Genomic DNA, 19,187 nt, shown 5'->3' with positions numbered 1-19,187 from the left:
CCTTACATGTGTGTTAATGATGTGATTTCCATTAGTTGAATTTCAGAGAGAAAAGAATGTTACAAAACCATAATCTCCATATAATTACATGAATTAATCATACAGGATTCATGAATCTATTTCTCCTCTTGTTTCCCACTTGTACTGCAATATTTGTTTTTGAGTAAATTACATTTCAATATGGTGATGCATTCAGAGAAATGTGTGCATGTGTTTGTGTGCATACGCTTTCTCTCGCTCTCATTCTCCCTCTCTTTCTCTCTCTTTTTCTCTCTGTTTCTTTTTCTCTCTCTTCTTGTCCTTTCACCACCCTACTTGTTGTTACAGTTTCCCCATCCACACAATTATATAGAACAGTCAATTATAGCATCTTTATGCCCCAATCTCTCCATCTTTCTCTCCCCCTCTCTCTTTCCATCTCTCTCCCCTCTCTCTTTCCATCTCTCTCCCCCTCTCTCTTTCCATCTCTCTCACCCTCTCTCTTTCCATCTCTCTCCCCCCTCTCCCTTTCCATCTTTCACTCCCCCCTCTCTCTTTCCATCTCTCTCCCTGCTCTCTCTGATCTCTCTCTCCCTTCATCTATCTATCGCTCTGCTCTCTCTCCCTCTCCCCTTCATCTCTCTCTTTCCCTCTGCTCTCTCTATCCCCTTCATCTCTCTCTCTCTCTCTCTTTCTCTACCCTTCATATCTATTTTACTCTGCTCTGCTCTGTCTATCTCTCTCCCTTCATCTCTCTCTCTCTCTCTCTGTTCATCTGCCCATACATGTGTTTTAATGATGTGATTTCCATTAGTTAAATGTCAGAGAAAAAAGGACATGACAGAAGTATAATCTCCATCTAATGATATGAATTAATCATACAGGGCTCTTGATTCTATTCCTCCACTTTTGTTCCCTCAGTAACACAACATTTGTTTTTGAGCAAATTACATTTCAATATGGTGATGCATTCAGAGAAATGTGTGTGTGTGTACGTGTGTGTGTGTGTGTGTGTCTGTGTGTATGTATGACACATCAGCACTTGCTGGTCGTTGTGTCCCTGTGTAATCTCTGCATCTGAGACCTTGTCATCGCTACAGTACTCTCAGCTTGTCCAACATGAGCATAACAGTGACTACAATAGAATAGGAAAGTTTTACTGACTATGACTGTGATATGTGGTTGATGTTCTGGGTCTCTTCAGTATACAATAACAGAGTAGATACTGTTTAATGGTACAGACTGTTTAATGTTGATACTATACAATACAACTTTATTGTCCATATCTAACAGTGAACAATGGACATTTGTTTTCTGTTTTTTTCTCTTCCATTTAGCAGATAGCACACATCACACTGACCCACTGACCTCTCAGGGGAGGACTGGTCATAGGGCATTTCAGTTAATAATTACATAAATTGGTTACTACACCCAATAGTGTGTGGCAACAGCTGCTTGGGTTTTCCCCAATGAGGAAGAGAGAGTGGCCCTACTACCCAGAAGTGGTTGGTTGTCATGGGAATGTGTTTGTTTTCGGAACATGTCTGCTATAAAGACACATATACACTTCCTCTCAGGGGAGGACTGGTCATAACGACATTTCAGGTAAATGCCAGGTGGACTGGTCCATTTTTAGCCCTGTGGGCCTGTCTAAATTTGTGTTTTTGCGCAAAATTATCATTGTTTAACTAATATGGGGGCCTCGAGATAAAAAAGTGGTCCGGTTTCTGGTCCCAATCTGTCCCTGCTTCCTCTTCATGTCATCTGAGAAGAGACAGACTAGAGCAATCCTCTCTATGAGAGACTCTCCCAAACCAGCGTCCACTCCTCTCTATGAGAGACTCTCCCAAACCACCGTCCACTCCTCTCTATGAGAGACTCTCCCAAACCACCGTACACTTCTCTCTATGAGAGACTCTCCCAAACCACCGTACACTTCTCTCTATGAGAGACTCTCCCAAACCACGTCCACTCCTCTCTATGAGAGACTCTCCCAAACCAAAATCTCTATTGATGGAAAAAGTACAAAAACAAGATAGCACATCTTAAGTTCTTCTTAAAAATCCAGTCAATAAGAATTTGATATGTAACACTTGTGGTGGTCACTGGGTTTGTCCTCTCTCTCTCTCTTTCTCTCTCTTTCTCTCTCTCTTTCTCTCTCTCTCTCTCTCTCTCTTTCTCTCTCTCACTTTCTCTCTCTCTCTTTCTCTCTCTCTCTTTCTCTCTCTTTCTCTCTCTCTTTCTCTCTTTCTATCTTTCTCTCTCTCTCTCTCTCTCTCTCTCTCTCACAAGTTTCAAAAGAATAGACACATTTCAAATATTACGGCTATTTACAGTGTTGTAATAGTTAATAGTCAATTCAATTGAAGAGGCTTTATTGGCATGGAAAACATATGTTTACAAGTGAAATGAATAAACAAAAGTGAAATAATTACACACACTCACAAGGAATCACATTGGTGACGTGGGTTGCTGAATGTTCTTTCCACATGAAGATGATTTCTCCCTACCTCTACCCCCCCCCCCCCCCTGTCCCTCCTCCCTGCCCCTTTGTCCCTGGTCGTTGTTACATTCCACAGACACACAGCTCACAGGGACATGAAACTTACCATGAAGGATGACCAGGCAATAGCAACAGCCCCAGGCTGGTAGGTAGGCCCACAAACCACTGTTGTGTCCTTGAGCAAGGCACTTAACCCCAAAATTGCTCTCCATCCATGGATGCTATTCTAATCAAATCGGCAATAAAGTATATATTCACTCTATTTCACAATGGTTTGGTGTGAACATATATTTTTAAAGTAGACTGACATTATTTTCTATCAGATAGGCCTACTGTAAAACAACATCTGCATTGTTGGGCCCTAGCTAGCAGTATGCCAGAACTGTGCTCTGAAATGACACTGGTGACGTCACAAGCTTGGAGCGGAAAAGACACGCTGGAGTGCGTATCCAATTGCATTGCCCCAAATTCACACGGCGCGTTTCACGTTGTTTTTTTTTTTTACGTCTGCGACGTAAGTAAGTCACGACTGTCTGTCTGTTGCATCAAACAGCGAACGGCTCGGTTTTGCCTGACCTGAAATATGCCACATTCACACAGGATCGACATGTGTCACCAAACTAGAAATGGCAATCTTCCCGCAGCCTGACTGAGTAAGCTAGCCAGCCACTTGGCTACCTCCTAGCCCAGGTTAGCTGAGTGCAGTCGGCGCATCACGAACCAACAAGCAGCTACCGAGAGAAGATGGCGGAGTACTCGCCTGTCCTGCCGATGAGGGATGGTGGAGCGAGGTTTGGTATCGGACAGCCCATCTTTCCCCGGTCCCGGTCCGGTTCAGAATCCGATAGTGAACTGTCTCAGAGTCTGGCCCGAACCAAGATCCGGTCTTACGGGAGTACGGCTAGCGTAGCGGCTTCTCTCGGCGAGAAATACATAGAGCATCGTGTCACAGACAGCGACACTTTGCAGGGCATAGCCCTCAAATACGAAGTAACGGTAAGGTTATTATTACCGGCACACAAACACGTCTTGTGTGTTATGGTTGTGGATATTAAAATGTGAAATCTCATTCACCGCGCATTTGTTTTGATCAACTGTCATGCATGCGAGCATTTTTTGGGACCACCTATTTGCTACGCTGTCATCATGGTCGCGTGTATAATAAAACCAGGGCTTGCAAGATTAACCTAGCATAGATCTCCTACACGATTAAATTATGCTTAGATCCACACATTTATGACTTACTCTCATGATACCTGAATGCAACGGACGGACTGGGCAGGCTTCGAACCAGAAACTTCAGTATCAGATTTCATCCCATTCAAGGCCTGAGCGTCCCTGCTCCACATTAGCTACATTGTTACTGTTACATTGTTGCATTAGCAACATGGTCATCATGACTCATAACAGAATGTGCTACAGTGTAGCAATCTTGGCTACACAAAGGGTAATGTGATCTCGTGTGAGCAACTTCAGCCACATGCAGTGTTTGGCATTCATCTTTCCCATCTCTGTAGCTCACTGTCACTGATGACCATTGTGGACTACTCCAGTCCTGAAGGAGCACAGTGTGCTGGCTTTCCTTTCATCTGGTGTGTTAGTGTTGTGGTGAAACAGACGCTTGCACACACTGTGTCCCCCCAGGACTGGAGTAGCCCATCCCAGCCCTGGGGGCTTCTAGGAATGTCTGTCTTCCTGAAGATCTGAGTACATTGCTCATCTCTCACCCAATAACAACATGTGTTACTACCTACATTTCTATCAGTATTGATACTGTTGTTACTGTCTTGTGTTATTACAATCTTGTTAGTATAGCTATTTATGTTACGGCTGCTTTGTGACTGCAGTTATTAGTACTGATGTTATTGTTTTGTTAACCTGTTATTAGTACTGTTATTGTTTTGTTAACCTGTTATTAGTACTGTTATTGTTTTGTTATACCATGTTATTAGTACTGTTATTGTTTTGTTAACCTGTTATTAGTACTGTTATTGTTTTGTTATACCATGTTATTAGTACTGTTATTGTTTTGTTAACATGTTATTAGTACTGTTATTGTTTTGTTTTACCATGTTATTAGTACTGTTATTGTTTTGTTATACCATGTTATTAGTACTGTTATTGTTTTGTTAACCTATTATTAGTACTGTTATTGTTTTGTTAACCTGTTATTAGTACTGTTATTGTTAACCTGTTATTAATACTGTTATTGTTTTGTTATACCATGTTATTAGTACTGTTATTGTTTTGTTATACCATGTTATTAGTACTGTTATTGTTTTGTTAACCTGTTATTAGTACTGTTATTGTTAACATGTTATTAGTACTGTTATTGTTTTGTTATACCATGTTATTAGTACTGTTATTGTTTTGTTATACCATGTTATTAGTACTGTTATTGTTTTGTTATACCATGTTATTAGTACTGTTATTGTTTTGTTATACCATGTTATTAGTACTGTTATTGTTTTGTTAACCTGTTATTAGTACTGTTATTGTTTTGTTATACCATGTTATTAATGTGTTATTACCATTATGTCACATATGATTCCAGATGGAGCAGATCAAGAGGACTAACAAGATGTTCAGTAACGACTGTATCTTCCTGCGTAACACCCTCAACATCCCTGTGGTCTCAGAGAAGACCTCTCCCTTCAACGGCCTGTCTCTAGAGTCCCCCGACGGAGATCCCCAGGACCAGGACTTCAACCCCCTTTGTGTGGGGCAGGACAGGGACACTGAGGAGGACCCCTCGCCACCTCTGGCCCCTGGGGATAAGGACAGTAGTAGTTATAAACGGCCCCAGCCGGAAGAGCTGTCGGCTCAAGACTTCCTGCACAGACTGGACTTGCAGATTAAACAGTCAAAGCAGGCAGCACGCAGGCTCAAAGAAGAGGAAGTGAGGTAAGAGTTGGAATACGCCAATGTGGTGATGGCCAGTCACATGGGTTTCGTCCAAAATGGCACCTCACTCCATATTTACTACATAACTTTTTTAACATGGCCAATTTATTTATTTGTATTTAACCTTTATTTAACTAGGCAAGTCAGTTAAGAACAGATTCTTATTTACAGTGACGGCCTAACCCGGCCAAACCCTAACACGGACAACGCTGGGCCAATTGTGCACCACCCTATGGGACTCCCAATCACGGCCGGTTTTAATACAGCCTGGAATCGAACCAGGGTCTATAGGCTCTCGGGAGCCTATAGTGCGCTACTTTTGACCATAGCCCTATGTTCGGAATAGAGTGCCATTTGAAATAGTGCCCTATATAGGTAATAGTGTGCAATGTCAGATTTGCCCCTGGCACACTCAGTGAACCACATTGGTTGTCAACTCAGTTGTTCAGTTCATTCACCTTATCCCTTCTGCATATCACAAGACTTGTTCGCCTGCTAAGATAATACCAATGAATCAGCTTGGGGTAGGTAACACAAATCCTCAAGTCTAACAAAGTGGTAGGAGCTAGCAGTGGTTTTCAGACTAGAAATTCAGACTAGCAGTTGTCCTTTAGCCAACTCTTGTCTTCGTTAAAAGTTGCTTCGTCCAGGTGCATCACTCAAACCAGCAGTCAAATCAGCAGACTGCCTGTGAGCGAGACGTCGAGTCAGAAAGCTGCCTGTGGAAGTGTGACGTCCTGCTTACGCAGATGCAGGTGACGGATGCCTGTCGGATTCTGAGTTCCCCCTGGCCAGTGCCCCTCTCTCCTGGCCTGCGATTGGACCCTAGGGGAGTAGGGTCCGTCTAGGGGAGTAGGGTCCGTCTAGGGGAGTAGGGTCCGTCTAGTGGAGTAGGGTCTCTCTAGGAGGACAGGGTCCGTCTAGGGGAGTAGGGTCCATCTAGGGGGATAGGGTCCGCATAGGGGAGTAGGGTCCGCATAGGGGAGTAGGGTCCGTCTAGGGGAGTAGGGTCCGTCTAGGGGAGTAGGGTCCGTCTAGGGGAGTAGGGTCCGTCTAGGGGAGTAGGGTCCGTCTAGTGGAGTAGGGTCCGTCTAGGGGAGTAGGGTCCGTCTAGTGGAGTAGGGTCCGTCTAGTGGAGTAGGGTCCATCTAGGGGAGTAGGGTCCGTCTAGGGGAGTAGGGTCCGTCTAGGGGAGTAGGGTCCGTCTAGGGGAGTAGGGTCCGTCTAGGTTCTCTCTCGGGGGGTAGGGTCTCTCTAGTGGAGTAGGGTCCGTCTAGTGGAGTAGGGTCCGTCTAGTGGAGTAGGGTCCGTCTAGGGGAGTAGGGTCCGTCTAGGTTCTCTCTCGGGGAGTATGGTCCGTCAAGGGGAGTATGGTCCGTCTAGGGGAGTAGGGTCCGCCTAGGTTCTCTCTCGGGGAGTATGGTCCGTCTAGGGGAGTATGGTCCGTCTAGGGGAGTAGGGTCCGTCTAGGGGAGTAGGGTCCGTCTAGTGGAGTAGGGTCCGTCTAGTGGAGTAGGGTCCGTCTAGGGGAGTAGGGTCTCTCTCGGTAGGGTCTCTCTAGTGGAGTATGGTCCGTCTAGGGGAGTAGGGTCCGTCTAGTGGAGTAGGGTCCGTCTAGTGGAGTAGGGTCCGTCTAGGTTCTCTCTCGGGGGGGTAGGGTCTCTCTAGTGGGGTAGGGTCCGTCTAGGGGAGTAGGGTCCGTCTAGGGGAGTAGGGTCTCTCTAGTGGAGTAGGGTCCGTCTAGGGGAGTAGGGTCTCTCTAGGGGAGTAGGGTCCGTCTAGGGGAGTAGGGTCCGTCTAGGGGAGTAGGGTCCGTCTAATGGAGTAGGGTCTCTCTCGGGGGGTAGGGTCTCTCTAGTGGAGTATGGTCCGTCTAGGGGAGTAGGGTCCGTCTAGGGTCTCTCTCGGGGGGTAGGGTCTATTTGGAATTCAGCATAAGTCAGGCCTGAGCTTGTCTCGCTGACTATGCGTGCTGAGACACAGTCACGTCTGTGAAGATCGGCAAGTTGGCTGGCACACTAACGCACGCACTCTCTCCACACATACACCCGCACACATACTATTTAAGTTCGAGGAACTGCCAAGTCAGTCCTGAGTCACGCTGGCAGCAGCTGCGGTCTCTCCCTGGCTTGGCCAGGGGCTGTATCCACAAAGTGTCTCAGAGTAGGAGTGCTGATCTGGGATCAGTTTAGCCTTTTAGATCACAGGGAATAAGGCTTACCATATGCTTCCCAGTTGAAACAGTTCCTGCATATATTGTGACTACATGTTGTATCATTCTGTTAGTTTTGGTGTTCTGCAGATTTTTTTCATCTGTTTGAACACACAGCATTTTTTCTTCTGTAGCTGAAGTCTACGATCCTTCGTCTGTGATTGGTCAGCAGTGCTGATTCTTCAATTAAGTGTTTGTTGTCATTCGATGACAGGGAACTAGTTTTCATGCACATTTTGTTCACTTGAGAAATACTGTATCTTAGATGTAAAATTGTGCGACTGAGACCTCGGCAAAAACGTCAACTAAGAAATCTGTAATTAATTTAATCTTAATTCCGACTATTTTGAGGAAGTGTACTTGCTGCTACAGTGTGTGTACTTGCTGCTACAGTGTCTCAAGAGGGACAAATGGTAATATTGATGCTTTTCTTGTTTTTAAAGCGAAGGTATTTTAAGGGAGTATGCAAGAACAGACGTTCACTTGGCCTAGCTGAGTTCTGCTAGGAGCAAACCCAACCTATGTATTTGGACGCCTTTAGATTGCCTGTAAAGGGGAACTGACCCTATAGCACCATGCCTACTCTGAGAACGTTGATACCTACGGCCCCAGAGGGTTGATACCTACTGCCCCGGAGGGTTGATACCTACTGCCCCGGAGGGTTGATACAGTGCCTTGCAAAAGTATTCGGCCCCCTTGAACTTTGCGACATTTTGCCACATTTCAGGCTTCAAACATAAAGATATAAAACTGTATTTTTTTGTGAAGAATCAACAACAAGTGGGACACAATCATGAAGTGGAACGACATTTATTGGATATTTCAAACTTTTTTAACAAATCAAAAAATGATAAATTGGGTGTGCAAAATTATTCAGCCCCCTTAAGTTAATACTTTGTAGCGCCACCTTTTGCTGCGATTACAGCTGTAAGTCGCTTGGGGTATGTCTCTATCAGTTTTGCACATCGAGAGACTGACATTTTTTCCCATTCCTCCTTGCAAAACAGCTCGAGCTCAGTGAGGTTGGATGGAGAGCATTTGTGAACAGCAGTTTTCAGTTCTTTCCACAGATTCTCGATTGGATTCAGGTCTGGACTTTGACTTGGCCATTCTAACACCTGGATATGTTTATTTTTGAACCATTCCGTTGTAGATTGTGCTTTATGTTTTGGATCATTGTCTTGCTGGAAGACAAATCTCCGTCCCAGTCTCAGGTCTTTTGCAGACTCCATCAGGTTTTCTTCCAGAATGGTCCTGTATTTGTCTCCATCCATCTTCCCATCAATTTTAACCATTTTCCCTGTCCCTGCTGAAGAAAAGCAGGCCCAAACCATGGTGCTGCCACCACCATGTTTGACTTTTGCTTTTACGCCAAACATAACGTTTTGCATTGTTGCCAAAAAGTTCAATTTTGGTTTCATCTGACCAGAGCACCTTCTTCCACATGTTTGGTGTGTCTTTTAAACAACACTTTTTATGGATATCTTTAAGAAATGGCTTTCTTCTTGCCACTCTTCCATAAAGGCCAGATTTGTGCAATATACGACTGATTGTTGTCCTATGGACAGAGTCTCCCACCTCAGCTGTAGATCTCTGCAGTTCATCCAGAGTAATCATGGGCCTCTTGGCTGCATCTCTGATCAGTTTTCTCCTTGTATGAGCTGAAAGTTTAGAGGGACGGCCAGGTCTTGGTAGATTTGCAGTGGTCTGATACTCCTTCCATTTCAATATTATCGCTTGCACAGTGCTCCTTGAGATGTTTAAAGCTTGGGAAATCTTTTTGTATCTAAATCCGGCTTTAAACTTCTTCACAACAGTATCTCGGACCTGCCTGGTGTGTTCCTTGTTCTTCATGATGCTCTCTGCACTTTTAACAGACCTCTGAGACTATCACAGTGCAGGTGCATTTATACGGAGACTTGATTACACACAGGTGGATTGTAGTTATCATCATTAGTCATTTAGGTCAACATTGGATCATTCAGAGATCCTCACTGAACTTCTGGAGAGAGTTTGCTGCACTGAAAGTAAAGGGGCTGAATAATTTTGCACACCCAATTTTTCAGTTTTTGATTTGTTAAAAAAGTTTGAAATATCCAATAAATGTCGTTCCACTTCATGATTGTGTCCCACTTGTTGTTGATTCTTCACAAAAAAATACAGTTTTATATCTTTATGTTTGAAGCCTGAAATGTGGCAAAACGTCGCAAAGTTCAAGGGGGCCGAATACTTTTGCAAGGCACTGTTTCAACCCTCCGGGGCAGTAGGTATCAACCCTCCGGGGCAGTAGGTATCAACCCTCTGGGGCCGTAGGTATCAACGTTCTCAGAGTAGGCATGGTGCTATAGGGTCAGTTCCCCTTTACAGGCAATCTAAAGGCGTCCAAATACATAGGTTGGGTTTGCTCCTAGCAGAACTCAGCTAGGCCAAGTGAACGTCTGTTCTTGCATACTCCCTTAAAATACCTTCGCTTTAAAAACAAGAAAAGCATCAATATTACCATTTGTCCCTCTTGAGACACTGTAGCAGCAAGTACACACACTGTAGCAGCAAGTACACTTCCTCAAAATAGTCGGAATTAAGATTAAATTAATTACAGATTTCTTAGTTGACGTTTTTGCCGAGGTCTCAGTCGCACAATTTTACATCTAAGATACAGTATTTCTCAAGTGAACAAAATGTGCATGAAAACTAGTTCCCTGTCATCGAATGACAACAAACACTTAATTGAAGAATCAGCACTGCTGACCAATCACAGACGAAGGATCGTAGACTTCAGCTACAGAAGAAAAAACGCTGTGTGTTCAAACAGATGAAAAAAATCTGCAGAACACCAAAACTAACAGAATGATACAACATGTAGTCACAATATATGCAGGAACTGTTTCAACTGGGAAGCATATGGTAAGCCTTATTCCCTGTGATCTAAAAGGCTAAACTGATCCTAGATCAGCACTCCTACTCTGAGACACTTTGTGGATACAGCCCCTGGCCAAGCCAGGGAGAGACCGCAGCTGCTGCCAGCGTGACTCAGGACTGACTTGGCAGTTCCTCGAACTTAAATAGTATGTGTGCGGGTGTGTGTGTGGAGAGAGTGCGTGCGTTAGTGTGCCAGCCAACTTGCCGATCTTCACAGACGTGACTGTGTCTCAGCACGCATAGTCAGCGAGACAAGCTCAGGCCTGACTTATGCTGAATTCCAAATAGACCCTACCCCCCGAGAGAGACCCTAGACGGACCCTACTCCCCTAGACGGACCATACTCCACTAGAGAGACCCTACTCCCCGAGAGAGACCCTACTCCATTAGACGGACCCTACTCCCCTAGACGGACCCTACTCCCCTAGACGGACCCTACTCCACTAGAGAGACCCTAGACGGACCCTACTCCCCTAGACGGACCATACTCCACTAGAGAGACCCTACCGAGAGAGACCCTACTCCCCTAGACGGACCCTACTCCACTAGACGGACCCTACTCCACTAGACGGACCCTACTCCCCTAGACGGACCATACCCCCCGAGAGAGACCCTACCCCCCGAGAGAGACCCTACTCCACTAGACGGACCCTACTCCACTAGACGGACCCTACTCCCCTAGACGGACCCTACTCCCCTAGACGGACCATACTCCACTAGAGAGACCCTACCCCCCGAGAGAGAACCTAGACGGACCCTACTCCCCTAGACGGACCATACTCCACTAGAGAGACCCTACCGATACCTACTGCCCCGGAGGGTCGATACCTACTGCCCCGGTGGGTCGATACCTACGGCCCCGGAGGGTCGATACCTACGGCCCCGGAGGGCCGATACCTACGGCCCCGGAGGGCCGATACCTACGGCCCCGGAGGGCCGATACCTACGGCCCCAGGTCTCTAAGGAGACCATAACCTGATCAACTTACAGCTGGGCAGCATTATGGTTCAGTGCTCTGTGATTTAACAGCTATGTTACAGGATTTAGAGGAAATGTCATGGTTTCCTTGAAGTGAAACTGGTTTAAACGGGCAATCTGGGATTAGAAAACAACAAGCCGTCACCCTGACACTTGTTTTGGTTAACAGTTGAGGGATGCGGCTGGAGAAATGTAACCACTCTCAAAATGTTTCATACAGAGCTATGGATGAAGGAGAAATCTAGTTTTAATATAGTTTTGAAGCTATGGAGTAAAGCAAGCTTTACATGATCTGAGACCTGGTAGTGAAAACTGGGTTAGATGTTCTGCAGCTGAGTACAGTTCTAGTTGGTAACAGGCAGTCTGTGCTGTCACTCTGAGACACACACACCTGCTGGTCTAATTGGATTGTGGGTTGCCGTGGTGCCTGAGGGAGTCTGAATAATGGATGAACAATGCTCTGGGAGCAGTATGGTGCTCAGGACACAGCAGCAGGCTGACCTAATCACTAATATCTAATGGTTACGGTGAAAGAAGCTTCCTCTCCTTGTCACCTCCACCTCTCCTTCATCTCTACCTCTCCTTCCTGTCCATCACTCCTTCCTGTCCATCACTCCTTCATCTCCACCTCTCCTTCCTGTCCATCTCTCCTTCCTGTCCACCTCTCCTTCATCTCCACCTCTCCTTCCTGTCCATCACTCCTTCCTGTCCATCACTCCTTCCTGTCCACCTCTCCTTCATCTCCACCTCTCCTTCCTGTCCATCACTCCTTCCTGTCCACCTCTCCTTCATCTCCACATCTCCTTCCTGTCCACCTCTCTTTCATCTCCATCTCTCCTTCCTGTCCATCACTCCTTCCTGTCCATCACTCCTTCCTGTCCACCTCTCCTTCATCTCCACCTCTCCTTCCTGTCCATCACTCCTTCCTGTCCACCTTTCCTTCATCTCCACCTCTCCTTCCTGTCCACCTCTCCTTCATCTCCATCTCTCCTTCCTGTCCATCACTCCTTCCTGTCCACCTCTCCTTCATCTCCACCTCTCCTTCCAGTCTACCTCCTTCCTGTCCACCTCTCCTTCATCTCCACCTCTCCTTCCTGTCCATCACTCCTTCCTGTCCACCTCTCCTTCATCTCCACCTCTCCTTCCTGTCCATCACTCCTTCCTGTCCATCACTCCTTCCTGTCCACCTCTCCTTCATCTCCACCTCTCCTTCCTGTCCATCACTCCTTCCTGTCCACCTCTCCTTCATCTCCACATCTCCTTCCTGTCCACCTCTCTTTCATCTCCATCTCTCCTTCCTGTCCATCACTCCTTCCTGTCCATCACTCCTTCCTGTCCATCACTCCTTCCTGTCCACCTCTCCTTCATCTCCACCTCTCCTTCCTGTCCATCACTCCTTCCTGTCCACCTTTCCTTCATCTCCACCTCTCCTTCCTGTCCACCTCTCCTTCATCTCCATCTCTCCTTCCTGTCCATCACTCCTTCCTGTCCACCTCTCCTTCATCTCCACCTCTCCTTCCTGTCCATCACTTCTTCCTGTCCACATCCTTCATCTCCACCTCTCCTTCCTGTCCATCACTTCTTCCTGTCCACATCCTTCATCTCCACCTCTCCTTCCTGTCCATCACTTCTTCCTGTCCACATCCTTCATCTCCACCTCTCCTTCCTGTCCATCGCTCCTTCCTGTCCACATCCTTCATCTCCACCTCTCCTTCCTGTCTACCTCTTTCCTGTCTACCGCTCCTTCCTGTCCACCTCTCCATCATCTCCACCTCTCTTTCCTGTCTACCTCTTTCCTGTCCACCTCTCCTTCCTGTCCATCTCTCCTTCGTCTCCACCTCTCTTTTATCTCCACCTCTCCTTCCTGTCTACCTCTTTCCTGTCTACCACTCCTTCCTGTCTACCACTCCTTCCTGTCCACCTCTCCATCATCTCCACCTCTCCTTCCTGTCTACCTCTTTCCTGTCTACCGCTCCTTCCTGTCCACCTCTCCATCATCTCCATCTCTCCTTCCTGTCTACCTCTTTCCTGTCTACCTCTTTCCTGTCTACCTCTCCTTCCTCACCACCTCTCCTTCCTGTCCACCTCTTACCTGTCTACCTCTTTCCTGTCTACCTCTTTCCTGTCTACCTCTCCTTCCTGTCCCGCTCTCCTTCCTGTCCACCTCTCCTTCCTGTCTACCTCTCCTTCCTGTCTACCTCTTTCCTGTCTACCTCTCCTTCCTGTCCACCTCTCCTTCCTGTCTACCTCTCCTTCCTCTCCACCTCTCCTTCCTCTCCACCTCTCCTTCCAGTCTACCTCCTTCCTGTCCACCTCTCCTTCCTGTCTACCTCTCTTTCCTGTCTACCTCTTTCCTGTCTACCTCTCCTTCCTCTCCACCTCTCCTTCCTGTCCACCTCTTACCTGTCTACCTCTTTCCTGTCTACCTCTCCTTCATCGCCACCTCTCCTTCCTGTCCCTCTCTCCTTCCTGTCTACCTCTCCTTCCTGTCCACCTCTTTCATCTCTACCTCTCCTTCCTCTCCACCTCTCTTTCCTCTCCACCTCTTTCACCTCGACCTCTCTTTCAACTCGACCTCTTTCACCTCGACCTCTCCTTCCTGTCCACTCTCTTTCATCTCCACCTCTCTTTCACCTCCATCTCTCTTTCACCTCCACCTCTCTTTCACCCCCACCTCTTTCACCCCCACCTCTCTTTCACCCCCACCTCTCTTTCACCCCCACCTCTCTTTCCTCTCCACCTCTCTTTCCTCTCCACCTCTCTTTCCTCTCCACCTCTCTTTCCTCTCCACCTCTCTTTCACCTCCACCTCTCTTTCACCCCCACCTCTCTTTCACCCCCACCTCTCTTTCACCCCCACCTCTCTTTCACCTTCACCTCTCTTTCACCTCCACCTCTCTTTCACCCCCACCTCTCTTTCACCCCCACCTCTCTTTCACCCCCACCTCTCTTTCACCCCCACCTCTCTTTCACCTTCACCTCTCTTTCACCTCCACCTCTCTTTCACCTCCACCTCTCTTTCACCTCCACCTCTCTTTCACCCCCACCTCTCTTTCACCCCCACCTCTCTTTCACCTTCACCTCTCTTTCACCTCCACCTCTCTTTCACCCCCACCTCTCTTTCACCCCCACCTCTCTTTCCTCTCCACCTCTCTTTCCTCTCCGTCTCTCTTTCCTCTCTGTCTCTCTTTCCTCTCCACCTCTCTTTCACCTCCACCTCTCTTTCCTCTCATCTCTCTTTCCTCTCATCTCTCTTTCCTCTCCACCTCTCTTTCCTCTCCACCTCTCTTTCCTCTCCACCTCTTTCCTCTCACCTCTCTTTCCTCTCATCTCTCTTTCCTCTCCACCTCTCTTTCCTCTCATCTCTCTTTCCTCTCATCTCTCTTTCCTCTCCACCTCTCTTTCCTCTCCACCTCTCTTTCCTCTCCACCTCTCTTTCCTCTCCACCTCTCTTTCCTCTCCACCTCTCTTTCCTCTCCATCTCTCTTTCCTCTCATCTCTCTTTCACCTCCACCTCTCTTTCCTCTCCACCTCTCTTTCCTCTCCACCTCTCCTCCCTGTCCATTTATCTGAAAACAGTCTAGGGGGAAAATTGCTTGGGTATTAGTTAGAAATGTCTGTGTTGGTAATTTGGGGTTTATGGTCCAAGCTCTACTGTAGACTATTGAGATGCATCCCTATTAGGTCACATAGGAGGCCTCAACCCTCTGCAGACTGATCTATCAGCTAATTATAGATCTGCCAGGAAAGAGAGAGGAGGAGAAGGCGTCGGAGTGTGTATCAGGGAAGCAAGGACTAAATGAAGAAGGAGAGGAAAGAAAGCCAGGAAGAAAAAAGGATGTATGTTTGGCAGAAAGAAGGGAGAGAAGATGGAAGGTGCTAAGGAGTGATGGAGAGAAGATGGAAGGGGCTAAGGAGTGATGGAGAGAAGATGGAAGGGGATAAGGAGTGATGGAGAGAAGATGGAAGGTGGTAAGGAGTGATGGAGAGAAGGTGGTAAGGAGTGATTGAGAGAAGATGGAAGGGGCTAAGGAGTGATGGAGAGAAGATGGAAGGGGCTAAGGAGTGATGGAGAGAAGATGTAAGGGGCTAAGGAGTGATGGAGAGAAGATGGAAGGTGGTATGGAGTGATGGAGAGAAGATGGAAGGGGCTAAGGAGTGATGGAGAGAAGATGGAAGGGGCTAAGGAGTGATGGAGAGAAGATGTAAGGGGCTAAGGAGTGATGGAGAGAAGATGGAAGGGGCTAAGGAGTGATGGAGAGAAGATGGAAGGCGCTAAGGAGTGATGGAGAGAAGATGGAAGGGGCTAAGGAGTGATGGAGAGAAGATGGAAGGGGCTAAGGAGTGATGGAGAGAAGATGGAAGGGGCTAAGGAGTGATGGAGAGAAGATGGAAGGTGGTAAGGAGTGATGGAGAGAATCTGACAATTTTTGTTGTTGTTGTAATAATGACAATTACAACAATACTGAATGAACACTTATTTTAACTTAATATAATACATCAATAAAATCAATTTAGCCTCAAGTAAATAATGAAACATGTTCAATTTGGTTTAAATAATGCAAAAACAAAGTGTTGGAGAAGAAAGTAAAAGTGCAATATGTGCTATGTAAAAAAGGTAACGTTTCAGTTCCTTGCTCAGAACATGAGAACATATGAAAGTTGGTGGTTCCTTTAAACATGAGTCTTCAATATTCCCAGGTAAGAAGTTTTAGGTTGTAGTTATTATAGGAATTATAGGACTATTTCCCTCTATACCATTTGTATTTCATTAACCTTTGACTATTGGATGTTCTTATAGGCACTTTAGTATTGCCAGTGTAACAGTATAGCTTCTGTCCCTCTCCTTGCTCCTCCCTGGGCTCGAAACAGCAACACAACGACAACAGCCATCATCGAAGTAGCGTTACCCATGCGGAGCAAGAGAAACAACCACCCCAAGGCTCAGAGCGAGTGACGTTTGAAACACTATTAGCGGACGCTAACTAGCCAGCCATTTCACTTCGGTTACACCAGCCTCATCTCGGGAGTTGATATGTTTGAAGTCATAAACAGCGCAATGCTTGACGCACAACGAAGAGCTTCTGGCAAAACTCACGAAAGTGCTGTTTGAATGAATGTTTACGCGCCTGCTTCTGCCTACCACCGCTCAGTCAGATACTTAGATACTTGTATGCTCAGTCAGATTATATGCAACGCAGGACACGCTAGATAATATCTAGTAATATCATCAACCATGTGTAGTTAACTAGTGATTATGATTGTTTTTAATAAGATAAGTTTAATGCTAGCTAGCAACTTACCTTGGCTTACTGCATTCGCGTAACAGGCAGTCTCCTTGTGGAGTGCAACGAGAGAGAGGCAGGTCGTTATTGCGTTGGACTAGTTAACTGTAGGGTTGCAAGATTGGATCCCCCGAGCCGACAAGGTGAAAATCTGTCGTTCTGCCCCTGAACAAGGCAATTATGGATATTTTTTTATTTTTTTAGAAGCAAGTCAGTTAAAATAACAAATTCTTATTTTCAATGATGGCCTAGGAACAGAGGGTTAACTGCCTGTTCAGGGGCAGAACGACAGATTTGTACCTTGTCAGCTCGGGGATTCGAACTTGCAACCTTCCGGTTATTAGTCCAACGCTCTAACTACTAGGCTACCCTGCCTGCGTGCGTGCACGCGTGCGTGTGTGTGGGGATGAGTGTATATCTGTGTGTGGATGAGTTTATATCTGTGGATGAGTTGGTGTGAGTGTGGATGAGTGTATATCTGTGGGCGTGAGTGTGGATGAGATGCGGAAAGTCTGCATGTGGTCAGTCCAGTTTAAGTGTGTTGATGTGTGTGTGCTAACGTGTGTGTTCTGTTTGTTCACAGGGACAGTGAAGAGGAATACACACTTCCTGTTTCATCATACCAGGAGATCTAAAGGACACAGTCGTTTACCTGAAGCCCTGATTAACACCCATCCACCCATCAATCCTTCCTACCTTTCCCTTCCTGTATCTCTTTTACCAAACCATCACACTGTCATGTCTAAGTGTTTCAACTGAGGATTCATCCTTTGCCTTTTTAATATTAGTGTCATTATCATACGTTTTATTATTAGTATTCTTCTGGTTTTGTACTGTTCAACTGCTGTCAATCATCTGAACAGCAGGTAGTCTGTTACTATGACACTCATCCACTCACTACAAGTCTACATGCTGCTGCTGTACAGAATAACTCTCTGGTCTGTGTATACCACACACACACATGCATACACAGGAAACACACAGGTGTGTGTGTGTTTGGGCGATTAGTTCGATACTGGCTTTTACCCTAACTCTGATGATCCAATCCCTCCTAGAATAGCATCAGTCCACCAGATGGATGGAGAAGCCTCCAGTATTACCTCCTCTTCCTCCTCCTCCTCCTGTCTTCCTCCTCTTTTCCTCCTCCTCCTTCTCTTCCTCCTCCTCCTCTCCTCTCTTCTTCCTCCTCTCCTCCTCTTTTCCTCCTCTTCCTCCTCCTCCTCCTCCTCTGCTCCTCCTCCTCAGTGTTTGAAACTAGGCTGCTTCCATAATGGCAGCCTATTTATACCCCACATTGTGTGCATCCCAAATGGCTCCCTATTCCCTATGTAGTGCACTACTTTTGACCAGGGCCCGTAGGGTTCACTACTTTTGACCAGGGCCCGTAGGGTTCACTACTTTTGACCAGGGCCCGTAGGGTTCACTACTTTTGACCAGGGCCCGTAGGGTTCACTACTTTTGACCAGGGCCCGTACGGTTTTGGTCAAGAGTAGTGTATAACATAGGGAATAGGGTACCATTTTGGATGTATCCCTCGACTGAATTCTCAACCAGAAGCTGTGGATGGAGCTGTGGATGGGAGGGGTGATGGAGCTGTGGATGGGAGGGGTGATGGAGCTGTGGATGGGAGGGGTGGTGGAGCTGTGGATGGGAGGGGTGGTGGAGCTGTGGATGGGAGGGGTGGTGGAGCTGTGGATGGGAGGGGTGGTGGTGTTTTGTTTACCTGTTTTGAAGCATTCATTGGTGACATAAAAGGGAAAGCTCTTTTTGAAGTGTGAATGTGCTGTTGTTTTTAAGTGTGTGAAATACTGTACAAATTAAACCATGGCTGAGATTTAATGTGCTTTTTTTTTCTTGATTTGAGGATGAATAAATGCAACTTTAAAACAGACTTCTCTTGGTTGCCTACTTGTTTTTGTTGATGATAAATGTTGTTGTACATCTTACTGAGTTCCGCTCCTCTAGTCTCGTGTGGCATCCTTCCAAATCTCATCTTGTTGACTGGATGATAAGGTGAGAAGCCTGGGCCTCTGAGGCTACCCACCCCTCTGATAGTTGAATGTTTCAAGAAAGAAGAGTTGAACAGCTTTATGTGTTTCCATAGGATCAGAGAGGATAGATGTAACTATACGGGGAATCATCTGGAATGTGACTCAATATTAAGAAAGTTATGCCTTTCTTCTTGATATCTTCTAGTAGCATCAGCTCTCTCTCTCCATCAATAACCATATTGGCTGAAAACCCTGCCTCTTAATGTCAGGTAGCAACACGAGGAACTACATTGTCTCACACAAAGTTTGCATCCCAAATAGCACCCTATTACATATTAAGGCCCATAAGGCTCTGGTCAGAAGTCGTGCACTTTATAGGGAATAGGGTGCCATTTGGGATGAAGCCTTTGATATTCT

At 46.4% G+C, this 19,187-nt stretch overlaps 1 protein-coding gene across 1 annotated transcript; it reads left to right on the top strand.

Moving 5' to 3' along the window:
- Window positions 1–2,939: 2,939 nt before the first annotated feature.
- Window positions 2,940–18,670, top strand: LOC118944455 (lysM and putative peptidoglycan-binding domain-containing protein 2). Its single transcript, XM_036963874.2, has 3 exons — window positions 2,940–3,478; window positions 5,037–5,386; window positions 17,363–18,670. The coding sequence occupies exons 1-3, from the start codon at window positions 3,227–3,229 to the stop codon at window positions 17,412–17,414; spliced, it is 654 nt and encodes a 217-aa protein (XP_036819769.1). The 5' UTR covers window positions 2,940–3,226; the 3' UTR covers window positions 17,415–18,670.
- The last annotated feature ends 517 nt before the right edge of the window (window positions 18,671–19,187 follow it).

This window comes from Oncorhynchus mykiss, chromosome 26, assembly GCF_057628025.1.
Source record: "Oncorhynchus mykiss isolate SJ-2025 chromosome 26, ASM5762802v1, whole genome shotgun sequence".
In the NCBI taxonomy this organism is placed as follows: Eukaryota; Metazoa; Chordata; class Actinopteri; order Salmoniformes; family Salmonidae; genus Oncorhynchus; species Oncorhynchus mykiss.
Note: the sequence above shows the minus strand (reverse complement) of the source record. Positions and strands in the feature narration are given on the sequence as shown.